At 35.9% G+C, this 15,723-nt stretch overlaps 1 protein-coding gene across 4 annotated transcripts in view; it reads right to left on the bottom strand.

Annotated features, from left to right (window-relative positions):
* Positions 1-15,723, bottom strand: part of LOC121295755 (myosin-16-like) — a 78,498-nt gene that overhangs the window by 17,019 nt on the left and 45,756 nt on the right. For all 4 annotated transcript variants that reach the window (XM_041220766.1, XM_041220768.1, XM_041220769.1 and 1 more), the window contains 3 exons: positions 15,588-15,678; positions 6,699-6,755; positions 1,193-1,279 (listed from right to left, as the gene is read on the bottom strand). In XM_041220766.1, the coding sequence (XP_041076700.1) occupies positions 1,193-1,279; positions 6,699-6,755; positions 15,588-15,678 (235 nt within the window). The remainder of the gene's footprint in view (positions 1-1,192; positions 1,280-6,698; positions 6,756-15,587; positions 15,679-15,723) is intronic.

The following is a 15,723-nucleotide window of genomic DNA, read 5'->3' as shown; positions in this document are numbered from 1 at the left end:
GCAACAGACAGGTCTGGGCACAAACCAACGATCCCGCACACCACAAGCAAGCGTCATAACCACGGTGCAAAAAAGCCATCTGCATCTGTGATTATAGAGCTTTTACCTCATCTCACCAACAGGGGTCAGAATCCGTAACGGAATGCATCACACAACACTGCCCATTACATTTAGAATCAAACACTTCTTACCATTTACATATTGAAAGAAAATATTAATGGGTGCGTGGGGGTATACACTGACACGGGAGACAGAAGCTGGTACTTCAAAACACCACACAGGGTCCAGTTTTATTTATTTTCTTATAGCCCGCAGAGGGCGCTGTTGTCTGTGGCCTGTATACCAGCAACGGTAGTCAGGACCACAGGGTTACCAACACAGGTATCTGCTGGTGAGTGCAGGCGCACTCACAGATGATCAAAAATAATAATGAAAACCAAAGTATAAAACAAAAGTGCTGCTTATGCATTGCCCCCACTGCCGCTATGCTGGTCAGCTCGGGTCTCTGTCCTACGCTTTTCTGTGCACTATACCCTGGGGTGGCAGAGGTTCCCCTATCACTACACATGTCTTTCTCACTCCCACTACTGCCACTCCTGCCTGATGTTTGTTTATGCTTGCCTGCTCAACTAGCATCACTGGGTTTCCCCGGTCATGGCCACGCGAATGCATAACCAAGCACAGTACTTATGGGCTGAGCAATCCCCCAAGGCCCGCCTCTCAGCCACTCAAAGAGACGGAAAACCAACACACCCTCTTCCCCACCTCTCTGTGTCACCGCCATGATTGACAGGCGGATCTTACGAGGCTGCTGCCCTCTTCTTGCAGAACCATGCATGCGCCAGACAGTCAGCACAGCTCTCCCCTGTTACAAGGTGGTTTAAGGTAGTGTTTCTAAAGACAAGCCAGGAACGTGCCTATGGGTACTTGTGTGTATAATTTACACATCGAGGTAAAAAAATGCCCTTTGTGTCATTTTGTCTCTAATAGTTTATCCACTGCAGTGAAACAAACAATTTCATTGTTTCTTTCTTAAAATAATGTTCTTATTTTCAGTGGCAAAATGAAGAAACATGTGTGACCAAGGGTCTTTCTATATCAAGGGTTTTGAGAAAAGGCATCAGATGGTGAATTCAATGTATACTGGTGATCTTAGTCAGCAGTGTTAAGCGACAGACAAAAGAGTTCATACCTGGGAAGCTGTGGCTCCTCCGGCCTCTTCCAGCCTGTCAGTGAGGTCATCCAGCTCCCTTGTCAGGTCAGAGCGCTGCTTCTCCACCTGTCAGTGACAAACAATACAGCATTTACCACAAGAATATGATGAACGTTCTTCCTAAGAAGGGAACAGTCTCTCCCATCATATAACTCAACTAGTCTTTATGCTTAAGAGTAATTAAATTACTGTATTTAAAAACTTCACCAATTCTTTTTCATGATCTGTGCTGCAATTAGCTGCAAACGTATCTTGAATGGCTTCCCATTTCATCACTTGAACGAATAAAAAAAAATAAAAAATAAAGAAACAGCAAAACTGCTTTATTTGAATCACCCTGTTAAAGCCGAAACAAAACAAGCTCCATACTGAGGTAAGAACCCTGCTTGTCACTGGAGATATATAAGTGTAAAACTGTGAGGGATTATGTCAAACAGCACAGCTTAATTTCTAAAGGTCATTTTAAATGTAACAAAATTAATTACCTGAAAGAATACAAACAAGAGAATGTCATTTAAAAAAAAATGTAATTTCAAATGGCACAACATCTTATTAGACAAAATGTCGCCGTACCATTTACAGGAGAAATTGGTCTGTCAGCACATATAAGAAAGCTTCCATCAATTCTAGGGCTTAACAAGCCAACACCACTCTCAACTCAAACAGATAAAGACATTGTGGGTCTTGGGTCATAACAGGTGAATTTCTACATTTGCACACTTTACAGATGAAGACGCAAGTACACAGGTGGATATAAGCTTTTAAATCAAGATTCAACATCTTGATGTTCTTATAAAGTGTCTGTGTCTAACAAAATCCTAATTATTCTTGTCATTCACTTCCATTCGCTTTATTGGTCTGAAATGTGCATTTTTGAAAGAAACACATGTATTTTCATCTAAAACATGATATCTCATGCTAGGCAGAGAAACCTCTGTTTGCATGCTTCAGATACTGTGAAGGTGAACCCAGGAAGTGAAATAGTAACAGTGTTCTCAGAGCAAGGCATGCAAACTGAGAAATTTCTTTAACCTGGTGGAGTTCAGTACTAGATAGCATGGCTGGAAATGAAAACACTACATTTGTTTCTTTCAAAATTGCTGATTTTAGAATAAGTGATGGAATTATTTTGTTCGCTACACCCACTTTAAATTGGAAGCTAAATACATAACCCAGCTGGTGACCCTAAATTAGCCTTCTAGCCAAACTATTACTTTTATAATGTGTTCCTATCTGCAATGTTCAGACGTCAAACTCTACTTGGGTTATAGCTCTGTGTATATTCTATGTATACACATTTTTTTTTTTTTTTATTTCCTAACATGTGTACCTTTATAAGACCAGATGCTCATTAAACAAACAAACAATAAGTCCAGAGTTTATATTGCAATGCAGCAGAATTTTATATTTTGTAAGCATTAAACGAAATGCTTAAAGCTGTTTTAAATAAACAATGATAATTAATAGGACGTGATACACCATCCATTTAGAGGTTTAAAGACACATGTAGGAGTATAAGAGATTCTATTCTGTAGGTGCAGTCCATTCCACACATTAGTGCATACCACCGCTGGCATACAGTAACTCAAATAAACATTTTAGGTACCAACTAAGATTTAAAAAAAAAAAAAAAAAAAAGTATAATAATTTCTCTGAGGAATGTGAATCCAACTTAAATGACCTTTGAAAGAGCAAGTCCAAAGGAGATAGAAGAAACTGGTACAATAAGCAAATAGGTGTTGACAGCTGAAAGTGCTCTGTGCTGCTTCATCTGGAAAGTAAACTCTAGTGCTGACCCAGAGGAATTTATCAGTTCAATGTCTGGGCATTATCAGCTGTTCTCGATGTATTGCTTTCAGGCTGTCTCCAGGAAATACGTAGCTTTTGATTACTACTGTGGTACCATTTCACCAATGGCTCCAACGCAATTGCCCTCACCTCATCCCTGCAAATGTTGCTATTATTACCCTTTATTAGAAACAGTTGCTAGTCAATTCCGATATGTATGTCAGCGATCTGACCAATATCAACAGTGTGTATATATAAAAATATAAGTGTGGCATACACTCATTCTGACTGGCAGGTGGTGATAGCCTCAGATTCTGACAGCCTCTATCATTTGTGATAAAGAATGTCCTTACCAGGTTTCATTTAGAAATACTAAAAAACTAACAAATTTAATGACAAACATTTTGACTGGAAGTCTTTTTCAATGGATACATGGTTTTCTTAGATTATATGTAAAAAGAATTAGCAAGACATAGAGACAGACAGGCTCTTATTTACCGAATAATCGTAAATCTCGAAAAACTACTCGCTTCTAAATCTTTTGTAGTCATCTTTCTATTACTTTAGTATAAATACATGTTAATTTGGATTCATATGTCATTTTTTTCTGACTTTATGTGAACGAAAAGACACACATTTGCCCATTTTCCCATTGGAAATAGTGATATTTTGAAATTTTGTTACACAGTGTTATCAGTCTAACTTGCACTAAAGAATGTTCTTATTTAAGATATTCTATAGATATATGTAAAACATATTAAAACATGTGTGTATATACATCCACTGTGTCCCCATTTGCTGAGAAATGCCTTTCCTTTGAGGGATCATAAAACCTGGACAATTTGCTTTACAAACCAATTGCCTTATTTCTAAATTAGTCCACATCAGGTACAGTAATTGTTTACTCAGTCAGTGTGACTAAAATGGTTGAAAGTCTATCTCATTAGCTATATGAAGGGCTCAAAGTATAGTCGGTATGGGCTGATGAGGCATAAGAGATGCAGTACCTTTCTTCATTTGGTGTTGCTAAAACAGTTCAGGAAGCTCAGAAACAAAGCAAGAAGACATCCTGAAAGGAGTGCTGACCAAGTTAAAGTAAAGACATGACAATATCAATACATCTTTCTGAACATTTCTAAATATTATAGAGCCTGTCAATGAGGTAGTCTCCTTTTCTTTTCAGATGCTATCTTATTTGTCTTTGCAGACTATTCAAGACACAAAACTACTGGCTCTACTCTGAGAATTTTTTCCCCCATAAAATATAGGACTTTCTTTGTTTTATAGTTCCAGGTGAGGATGAATCAAAGGCATCTTGTTGGAGAGGCACATACGTTAAAAGATAACGATCTACATGTCTCTACTAGACCCTGGCATGCTTTCCCTGTAATTTCAACAGAACACGGACAACTGCTAGACAGCTAAACCACCTTGCCTAGAGGATAGGATTCATTCTAATTCAGGGGAGTCAATTGACACTAAAAAGTGTAAAACTTCCTTTCTGGTAAATAATTTCAATGGAAAATCCAAGGTTTCTGTTCTCTCAGGATGTCAAGAAATGAAACTAGCATGCCAGAAAATACAAAACGTGTCAGTTTCTTTTCAATAAACTAGTTAAATTAGCATTCACCACACATCATCTGGCTGTCATAAAACACAAAAATACAGACCTGTCCCGTGAATGGAATTTTATCTTTTGCCACAAGTAGGCACCCTTAGCTTGTCTCTGTGTTAAATTGTAGTCCAGTATTAATATAGGCTTCTAATACTGCCACTCGAGGACACAAGTCTAATACAATTGCACTGGTTTATGTGGAAAGCAATTCTGTACAAAAAAACAAGCAATATATCACATATGTTAGATAATGTAACATTTTATACTATGGTTTCATTTGTATGCTGTGCTCTCTATCAAGCCAACTAGCCAAATATAGGACTGGTTGTGCTTGTTACCTGAACCAACCCCTGTCCAATCAGACATTGAGAAATGCAGCAGATGAATAAACCACAGTCCTTTATGAATGACAACAAATAGTGTGATAGAAATAGCTTTGGATAGTTTTCGGAATTCATTTGGTCATCACTATTTAGAGCAGTTCTATACCCTTACAGTTTTCCTCTCTCTGTTACATGGCGCTGGTGTATACGTGCTTTTACTTAGTTATTCGAATCAGCAGAATTGGGCAGCTGTCCAAGAAGCTTGAAGTAATTCATTGAAATGTTTTGGGGTTTTTTGCATTTGTTATCACAGGTGCATATGTTTTTGGTAACTGTGCAGTTGAAAGAATGCGGCACATACAGTCATATAAATAGTTGTGCTCTGATTTGCTGGAATCTCTTGTTTTCATAGAAGGTGTTACAGGCTTCCAGGCCTCCCTTTTGGGATACTAAAAAAATCCTAAGCCCATGTGCTGCTGGAAGCTGTTTTAAGGACATGCTTTAAAAAAGTGGAAGCAATCTGTGAAACTGGGTTTTAGTATGGGCTGCTGAAGCAAGGATGACACACACAACTGATTTTTAGTTGATATTACAATACATTATATATACTGGCACCCTTTTCCATCTCTTTGCATATTGTAAGTTTTCAAGACTTTTTATCTACACTGGCTATTCTTAGTACAGTACCAGTTAGGAGAAACATTACATTTCGTTATGTTTCTCCTGGTACTGTATTGTAGAATAGACAGGTTTTTTTAAGAATAGACTGTCTAGAATACAAAACATAGAGGCTAATCTGTGGAAAGGTTCAGCTGTCCACTATTCACAATTTTCAGATGCCAAAGTTTTTGTACCTAAATACTTGTCATGTGATTTAAGCCTCTCTTTCAATGTACCCTAAACCCCCCACATACACCCTGTTGTATCTTTAGGGGCAGTGATGGAGGTTAAGCAGGAAGCTTTATAATACATTCAACAGGAGACCTGCATCTTCCCTTACACATCTTGTTTTATAATGTGAAAGATGTTTTAAGGCATTACTTTTGTACTGTACATAATAGCAATATGTTAAATTATATATAGTATTTTGCTTTTGTATGCAAGGTCCACTACGCTAGAAGATATTAAAGATGTGTTCTTAAACCTCATTATTCCAATTATTATTAGTATGTTTCTTTTAGATAATAAAATACACCTAATAAACAAAAACTTGATTTGATTTAGGGACCAACACGTATATTCCTATTGATTTTCAATTTGAAATACAATTGTGCTTGTAACAACTGTGAATACAAAAAAGCCCTACAAGTCATGTTACTAAGAAAGAAACATGCATAGAAAACATTTAAAGACAATTAAACTGGAAGAAATTCGATTGAAGACTTTTTTAGTAGTGGAAAATATTGCTCTTTTCCCTCTATTTCAAGTTCCCCCAAATAACTGTACATAACTTATTTTATAACTCAAAGTTTACAGCTGCTTAAATGTACTTGCAAGACAACACGTTAACACAGCTACAACAAAAAAGATAATAATGGGGGCATGACTTATGATATAACATAATAACAGCCACAGTTATTAGACAAAAGGCATACTAATTCCAAGCTATAGGCAGGCAACTATGTTGAAAGCATTCTTTTGGCTTTTCTTTTTTTTTTTTTTTTACCTTAGGGCTAAATGGGATTAAGATAAACACAAGAATTCCACCCCCCCGACCCTCTCGGGCTGGCGTGCTTATCCTGTCATTTAAGTCACATACCTTCGCTCTTATGACCCGTTCTGCATCCAGCTCCTCTTCTAACTCCTCGATACGCACCTATGAATGCAGGAATGGAAACAAAAGGAGAGTTTATCCTTGAGGCTTTAGGTGTTAGAAACGCTTTGTACAGGTAGGGGCTTTCCAGGTACTAGTGGCCAGCCTACTTACAGAATGTGTTTTATTTTTACAAGCCCCATTTCATGTCTCTTTACAGATTTATATGAAACCAATTTCACAGCCCATTTCACAAGCATCTGCAGATCTGCAATGGAAAGTTAGCGGAGCTGAGTTTCAAAGGAATTTAATAGGCAAACGTTTTTTTGTAGCTAGCAAAATAATGCCAGATAAGTTTAGCACTATCATTAGCTACACAGATCAAGAATGTGGAGTTTTACACAGCAAACATGATTATTTTTATTTAAAGCATGATCATTTGTTCTATATTAGGGCTACATGCCCTACATTTGAGACCTATAAAGTGCACAACAGGTAAGATTTATGAAGTGAATTAGTTAGCCACCCTCATCTTAATCACACAGTTATTTTTTCTTCTTCCTGTCATACAAGTTTGACGGTCCTTATTGATAAAATTGTAGCTACATTTTATTTAAAAATAACATGCTTCTTTTAATCATTTCAACACTTTAGACAGCTCTAGTTGTATTGTAAAGGTAACCCAACTCAAAACAACAGAGCAATAAATGCATATAATACACTAATATGTGTATTTATTTTGTCAGAATCTGTAATGGTGGTGCATCACACAACACTCTCCTCTACATATGCATGAATAAATAAATAAATCAATACATACACACACACAAACATACACACATAAACAAATAAATAATGATACTTTAAAAAATCACTTAACTGACAATTTAGTTAAAAGATGCTGTGTCCATTAAGCTACATTGAAATAGTTTTTCTATTTTTCTAGGTGGTTCTAGTAAAATGTTATCCTTCTAACAAAACAGTATATGATAAAAAGGAACTCTTTTTCTGTTCTGCTTCCTGAGTTGAAGTTATTTTTCATAACATTGCACTGCTGCAAATAGTAGCAACAGCTCAGAGTGAGATCACACAAAGCAAGTTTCAAAGTCAAGGATATTTGTGTCCCCAAAGCTAAGACTGCTTCAGGAAATATTAACAAACTGGAAAGGCAGCAAGGCCTGAAGGATAGCGAAGAGAAAGTTAAACCAAAGAATAATGTAATAAACAGACACCAAAGGATTATATTTTACTAAATCCCCTCTACATTCCTTTTCAAACAATGGATGTGTACATACTGCATGAGCGAAACTCTTGGCAGTTAACTCAGCAAAGTTTGACAATAGTTAAAAGTGGATTTACTTCTAGAGGTTAGGGTACACATTCATTTAAATAGGTTTTTACAAGCTTTGCTTATGCAGATGACTGGCAGCCCAAGAAGTCAAATATTTTCAATAGCCAGCTTAGGTAAACAGCAAGGCAATGGAAATGCCAGACATTCTGAAGACAAGACTAACAATGTTAAACTCAAACAGTGGAGAAAATAGTGAAAGAAACACAGTGGCAGAACAATCTCTGTGTGACAAATTGTATGTTTTAAAAAGAGATTAACAATAACAGAAATGCAGCTTTCTTCCTGTAAAGGTTTCCCACAGTTGATATGCTTTTATTCAGTTTTCCTGTCGTTCTCTGGGCTTTACAGTGCTTACCTATGCTTTGACTGTGCTTTATAACACTACAATGTGTCTTTTAAATTAAACTTAACATGGTCAAGTTCACACTCTATAAATAAACGAATGGTGGTAACTGCCGATGTACCTTCTAACCACATTCAGACTAAAAATGGATGAGACACCCCTTATTCGTGTATACCATGGTATTTTTACACGGTACTGTTGTACTTTTACCATGCTTTTTCCATGATAATACCATGTATTAACCATAATTTACCCTGGTTTAATATGTTTATTAATATGATTTACCAGACCTCATTCTTCTTTACTTCTTTACATTGCTTTCCTGTGCTTTACCATGCTTTCAATATGCCTTATTACGCTTTGCTATGCTTTTATTATGATAAACTTTTATAAGGGAGGGTACTGTAGAAACCAGATTGTTAAGAAGTAAAGTATGTTTTCTAACGATATCCACACAATGTAGTGTCCGACTTCCCCTTACTAAAAGTATAGCAAAATGGAATAAAGCATAGTAAAACATGGCAAAGCACAGGTAAGCAAAGTAAAGCCCAGGAAGGTACGATAAAGCATGGTAAATACACAGTATACCCATGGGGAAACCATGGCAAAAATGCAAAATTGCTGAGCAAATCAACTGCGGTAAACTTTAGTAAACACAAATGCTCTACAGAACTTTAAAAGGATTCAACATTAACACACAAAGGGACACACCATAATACAGAACATAAGACTAAACATTCTTTCTTTACAATGTACAACCAAGGTGGTAGCTAGGGTTAGAAAGGCTTGCATTGGTTCTCTTTGAACTGTCTGGCTGCTAGTTGAGCAGTCTGACAAGATATCTGCTATGCCAGAATTTACTAAGAAATACAAAAACATATTTTATTTTATGTATTTTTCTTCCCAGACTAAACTCTTAAAGAATCAGTATTTGGTTTATGCTCTTTTTGCTTTAAATATGATGGATCATTCAAAGTTTCTTTACGTACACAGGAAACAAGTGAGACAAGAAGATATATAGTATTTACAGCCCTAGATAACAGTGTTTAAGCAGCCTCGAGCTACTTGAATGCTGAGAACAGCCCCACTATAGCTTGTATCAATTTAAGGCTACTCTCTGTCTTTAAAAGATTTATACATACTACAATGAAACATTCAAATGTTGCACTAGAACAAACATATATATATATATATATATATATATATATATATATATATATATATATATATATATATATATATATATATATACACACACACTTTCTGCAGATAACTTTACAACTACACAAGTGGTGTATTTTCAGAAGAAAAAAAAAAAAATTAATAAATGTTACATCAAAACCAAACTATTATCTTAACTACGTCTCAATAAAGCAACTAAACCACTATCTGAAATCAGACAGTAATAATGCATTTATAAAAATGACTTACATGCCACTGCAGAACTTCCTCAGAAAGCACAGCCATCTCCTCAGTGCTAGTGTGGATCTGACAGAAGCACTAAGTAAACGCAGGCTCAATGAAACTGGATCTACCAGCATTACAGATAGGCCAAGATGACACCATTCAAGGGGTTTGCAAATCACAGAAACACCCCCACCCCCTTTCCCTGCGGGCTCCAATCCAGCTCTGTTTGCAAGTATGGACAAAAGATAGAAACAACAGCTATTTTTTCATCATTATTGTTAACAAATCTCCTTTTTAAATTCTTGTAGATGCATGCATTTAACAAACCACCTACTATACTTCTATAGCAGAAGCAAGCCTATTTTCATCATAGAGTGACATTGTGGCAAGCATGTTTCAAGGGGGGGAGGTGGTGACGCAACATCAGTAAGCGAGGTGACAGCATGAATATTTACAAAAGGGAATGGTAGAATAGGTGTTGCCTTTAATAGCTGTCAGAGGTCAGCCAAAGCCCGGTGATGGGACCCATCGACCCCCAAAAGGGAAACGAAGGGGAGGTGGAGGAAAGACACTTCATGACAGAATGAAAGAGGAAAGCCAGCTTACAGCGTACATATTACTATTCCTGGTTGTATGACTTGCCTGTGATGTCAGAAGTACAGTATGGGTTGCTAAGTATCCATAGTTATTACAGGAAAAAACAATGGATTAACAAAAGGCCTAAGGTTAAATCCATCGACATTATTTTACTTTTGATAACAATCAGACCACTACACATCTGTGTTTCAGAGCCTCCTCTATGGAAAGAGTGAACAAAAGCACAATTCTATAAAAACAAAAAAATGTCATGTTGTTAAAGCAGCTGGCTTGTCATAAACCATGGCAACTGGAAGCAATGTTAACTGACTCAGTTCAGTGGGGAATTTCCTCCTTAGTTTAATTAATACTTCATGTGAGCTATTTGATATACAGAGTAACACAAGAGGGTCACAGAAAGGTACAGACATTCAAGACAGAATTATATAAATAGATGGCACTGAAATCCCCAATCATACTTAATAATAGTATACAAGATAACTGCAGGAATTCTTATCTTTGTGTGTCAGCCTTTCTTCCTTTCATGTCAGGTAATCGTACCTGCACATTTTAGGTTATGCTGGTAAGGACTGCTCTCTAATCAAGTCACATGAATGAATGGTGGTTATTGCCCATTTATCCGCTGTTCACGTTTGTTTTCCTTACATGATCACAGACTTCAATAAGGTACACATTTTTTAACATGGCTGTAAATTTCATATCTCTGTGTTTTTTTGTTTCTTCTACCTTCCCCTCACCAGTATTTGAAACAGTCTACATTTGTTGACAAAGGGCCTGGTATTTAAAACAGATGTGCTAGCAAATAGGTGCCTGTCAGGCTTGTGCAACACCATATTAAGTGTTTAGATATGTCATGCTTTTTCTGATTCTATGGCAAGTGAGACTGGCAAAGCATCTGAAAATTCCTGTGGTGTAAAAACTGACAATTAAGCATCCAGAATATTTAATGATTCTGCTATAACCAACAGTTTACCATCTTTACTACTCCATGTTTTACAATGTGGTATTCTTTATAAATGGTATAGATCTACAGAATAGAACACTCCATAGAAGAATATTTTATAATATCAATTGAAAGTGGTAAAATGTATGTAATAGTACTGAAATGCACACTTATTACTGAATGACCACTGATAGTGCACTTGGGGTATGTGTCAGTAAAGGAAAATATGTTTGCAGAATGTCCCAAGTAGTATTTGTTTAATGGTGACTTTTTTAAACACAGCAAATATACAAGAGTGCATAGAAAGTAATAAATACTGATTTAGGACACATATACTGTTGTAATTAATGGGATATATAATACTATATATATATCCGATTATATATATATATATATATATATATATATATATATATATATATATATATATATATATATATATATATATATATATATATATAAATGCACAATTCAAATATTCTTTCAAACCAGGATGCTAAAGTATTCCTATTCCTATAAAGCTAAGTAAATATGCCTACAGCTTTCTGCACTGTACGTAACAAACGTGCACATATCTTTAGATAGACCTATTTACATTACTTTCTTTAAGAAGGTTATTGCTGCCTAAAGCAACCAAGTTCTTTATAGAGCCAGTCCACCTGCATTTCTATCTGTGGGAGGAGGACTACAGAGTTCAAAAGCTACGAATAAAGGCCTCATTGTGAGCTGTCGAGAGGTCTGTGGCTGAGCAGAGAAACATGTACACTTTGCCCAAGACATGTATCAGCTTTCACTTTTGCAATCACTGGCAGCAAAACAAGACAAAGCAAGGCTTTATTTCACTAAAGGTCTGCCGGTATGGCATATCTAGACCACAATGGCATGTGGCATTATTAAAGCACTGGATTGTCTGTTATTTATTAGGCTTTTTCCCCCAAACTATACAGTAACCGGGTTTTTGCCTCGGCGGACCTAATGAATAATGCCGTGTAATCGAGCAATAATAGTTCTTGAAACATAGTATATATATATATATATAGATATGATATATAGATATATATATATATATATATTATAATATATATATATATACAGTAGGCATATTTTTATTGATACATTTACTGTTTACTTATACTTTATTTGCATTTTATTTTAAATTGCTACTGAACTGGCAGTTGGGTTTACAAAAGAATACATTACTTATTGCTGCTTTGTGCAATGTTATTTTCAACCTAAAACTTAAGCTCCTTTAAAAATATACCTGAGACACCTCTTGGAATTACCTTCAACTGCAAATTCAAATCCAATTCAAAGCGACTTTCAAAATCAAAATCTCAGTTACCTAACAGTGTTGACTTTTCCCTCTTTTCAATAAAAAAAATGACAGTGGACTAAATAAATGTTGGTTGAGAATAGAACTAAAGAAAATAAAACGAGTTTATTACCAGTGAGAAGCTGTGTATAATAGAACTGAGTGTTTTTCAGCCTCAATCTGTTCACTTCTACCATTACGAAATCCCCCAATTCACAGAACTTTACCATCCTATAACCCTATACTGTAGCTTAAAACACATAAAAATACTCTCTGAAAGCTTTTTCTCAGTGATCTGCATAGATAGTAGAATGTGTTCAATAATTATCATAAACCAATTCAAACAAACAGTTCCCAACATATACAACACTATTAGCGTTGACTCTAAAAAACCTCTAAAGTGTGTGGTAAGCGATATACCAAGTGTCTTCAAACAGGTTCTCCAGATACACCCATAAATGTGTTCTTCTTATTGAAAGACTGTTTGGGCCCAAAACAATTAATACATGAGATATCAAATCAACTCCCAGTGGAATGCATTTACACCACAACCCCACCACAGCTGGCATGGACAGGTCCATTAAAACTCCAACGTAATGGTATATTTCAACTTCAATTTACTCAATTTTGTTCTTTTAAAGACTTCCCAGCTTTTTTTAAGACAGCCAACACTGCAAAGGCTAAAGGATCATGAACTTTGCAAGCCCTTTCTAAAGTTATATGATATTTGAGAATAATAGGAAACAGCCATGTTCAACATATCAAAATATTGTTTTTTTCTTCCGGAGAATAAGGAAAATGTAGGCATTTGCCAAGTTTCGAAGGAATTTAATTTAAACCAGTTTTCTCCGAAAACGTTTAGCATGAACCAGAACCATTTAACTGGACTGAAAAATGAAAACGTAAGATCTAGCAGGAAGTCCTTCAGGGTATCACAGAGTGTAATAAGTAAAGCCGGGATTGTGGATGTCTATGCGTGACAAAAGTACAACACAATCTGGAAAGTCACCTAATGGTTTCATAGCTCTGTCAGCAATTGCTACCTACTGCTAGTTATCCCTCCTTGTTCGAATAGGTATTCACATAAACTTAGGAATGTGTGACATGTGATACGCATTGACGTGATTCTGTACTGTTTGCCACTGAATTCTGATTCTCTCTTCCTCTCTGCGCGGTCAGTTTAGGTAGGTGGGCATCAGCATTCTAGCTCAATGAGACCTGGCTGACAAGGATGAAGGAATGCCAGTGGCTGTTAAAGACTATAAGGGTATGATTCTGGAACTCATTGTAATAACATTTGTTGGAGAATCTCATTTACACATACATAAGATAACAAAGGACCTCCTTCCCTGGGTATTGGGTCTGACCCAAGTCCAGCATACTGAGGACTTTGCTAGTACCCATTTTACATACATATCTGCTACTGATGTTACTGTGGAGGTACAAACATAAACCCATTTCCTTATCAAATATCAGAGAGGTAATAACCGTCACTACACTAACAGCCCTTTATTATCCAAAAGCATAAAAGCACAAAAAATGAAAATGACTCTAAAAAGCCTTCAAATACAACATGTACAAACGTGTAATCTAAATATATGAAGTGTGAGGCTCCAAATAGGACACCACGGCAATTAATTGATTAATGAATGTTTCATTGAGGCTCGCAAATAAGAAGCCAACAATTGATTAATCGTTGCATCTCCATGTCAGAAATAGTTCTCTTTACAATTACACATTTGTGACTAGAGGCTAGGGAATTAGGCCCAGTGTGCCTTGATGTTAGCTTATATCTTATAGTGATCCAATCCCGACCCTTATTGGAATGACCATGGAATTTCATAGGGATACTTCTCCTATTGACCATTTTTGGATTGGTGTATATAATTACTCTATCAGATTGCTTCAAACACATTTACCTAATTTGGAGATGCTTTAATCTAAAAATAGATACAGTGTGATCATATTGTTTTATTTGAAAAGTTTACCAGCATTGAAGCTTGCATTGCATTACTCAATTACAGTAAATGGTAGCATTCATCACTCTGCATATCGACTTCAACAATATTATTATTTCCTATAATAATAGAGGAAACATACTTACATGGCTAGGAAAATCTGAGCTATCCTATAAATGAGATAAGAGTTTAACTAACGGTTCCCTATTTCCAATTTTAGTATTAATATGTGCTGCCCTTGTACTTAAATCAGACATTTCCTTTTTTCCAGATGATACTGAGCCAAATAAACATATTGAATCCAAGATCCACACAGTCCTACTTGAAATAATTGTAGAACACAGTAATACCATCCCATCTCTCCAGAATACAGTGATGCTGCAGCCATGCAATTTTCTTTCAACTGTTTTAGAGAAGTATAGAAGTGTATTCTTAGTTTTAAAGAACCATTTAATCTTCAAAAAAAAGTTTTTTTTTTCTTTGAAGTGCTTAAAGTTTTCTGATTAGGAGCCTGATGGGGTACATTTCAAGCATTTACTACAGTCTTCCTTTTTTTAAAGGAGGAAAACATCTGTTAACTAGACGCAAACAGTAATATAATACAAGGTCTCTACAGTTTAATTTGGTGTGTGTGTGTGTGTGTGTGTGTGTGTGTGTGTGTGTGTGTGTGTATATATATATATATATATATATATATATATATATATATATATATATATATATATATAATGTTGATACATTGTCAAAAACTGACTAAACTATTTTTTAATCAAGATAAAAACTATTTAAGCTATAATGCACTTGCTATAAGAAGAGAGAGTCACCCTAGAAGCTTCAAGCACATTCCAGTATGGTACCATTGCCTGTTTTTGTCATTTTTGACATGCAGGCACTCTGAAATGTACATGCACAAATCATTTTCAGTGCAACCGGAGCTAAAAGATGAAAATTCATGGCTATGTCAGCATGCCCCTTGTTTCTTACCTGGAATTCCTTGTTTTTTTTCTGAAGATTCATGCTCAGTGATTCTTCCTCCTCCAGCTTGTTGTTCATTGTGTTTATCTCCAAATCTTTCCTGCAGGAATGCAGACAAAAACAAACGGTACTTTGCACAAGTATC

The sequence above is a fragment of the Polyodon spathula genome, chromosome 20, assembly GCF_017654505.1.
Source record: "Polyodon spathula isolate WHYD16114869_AA chromosome 20, ASM1765450v1, whole genome shotgun sequence".
In the NCBI taxonomy this organism is placed as follows: domain Eukaryota; kingdom Metazoa; phylum Chordata; class Actinopteri; order Acipenseriformes; family Polyodontidae; genus Polyodon; species Polyodon spathula.
Note: the sequence above shows the minus strand (reverse complement) of the source record. Positions and strands in the feature narration are given on the sequence as shown.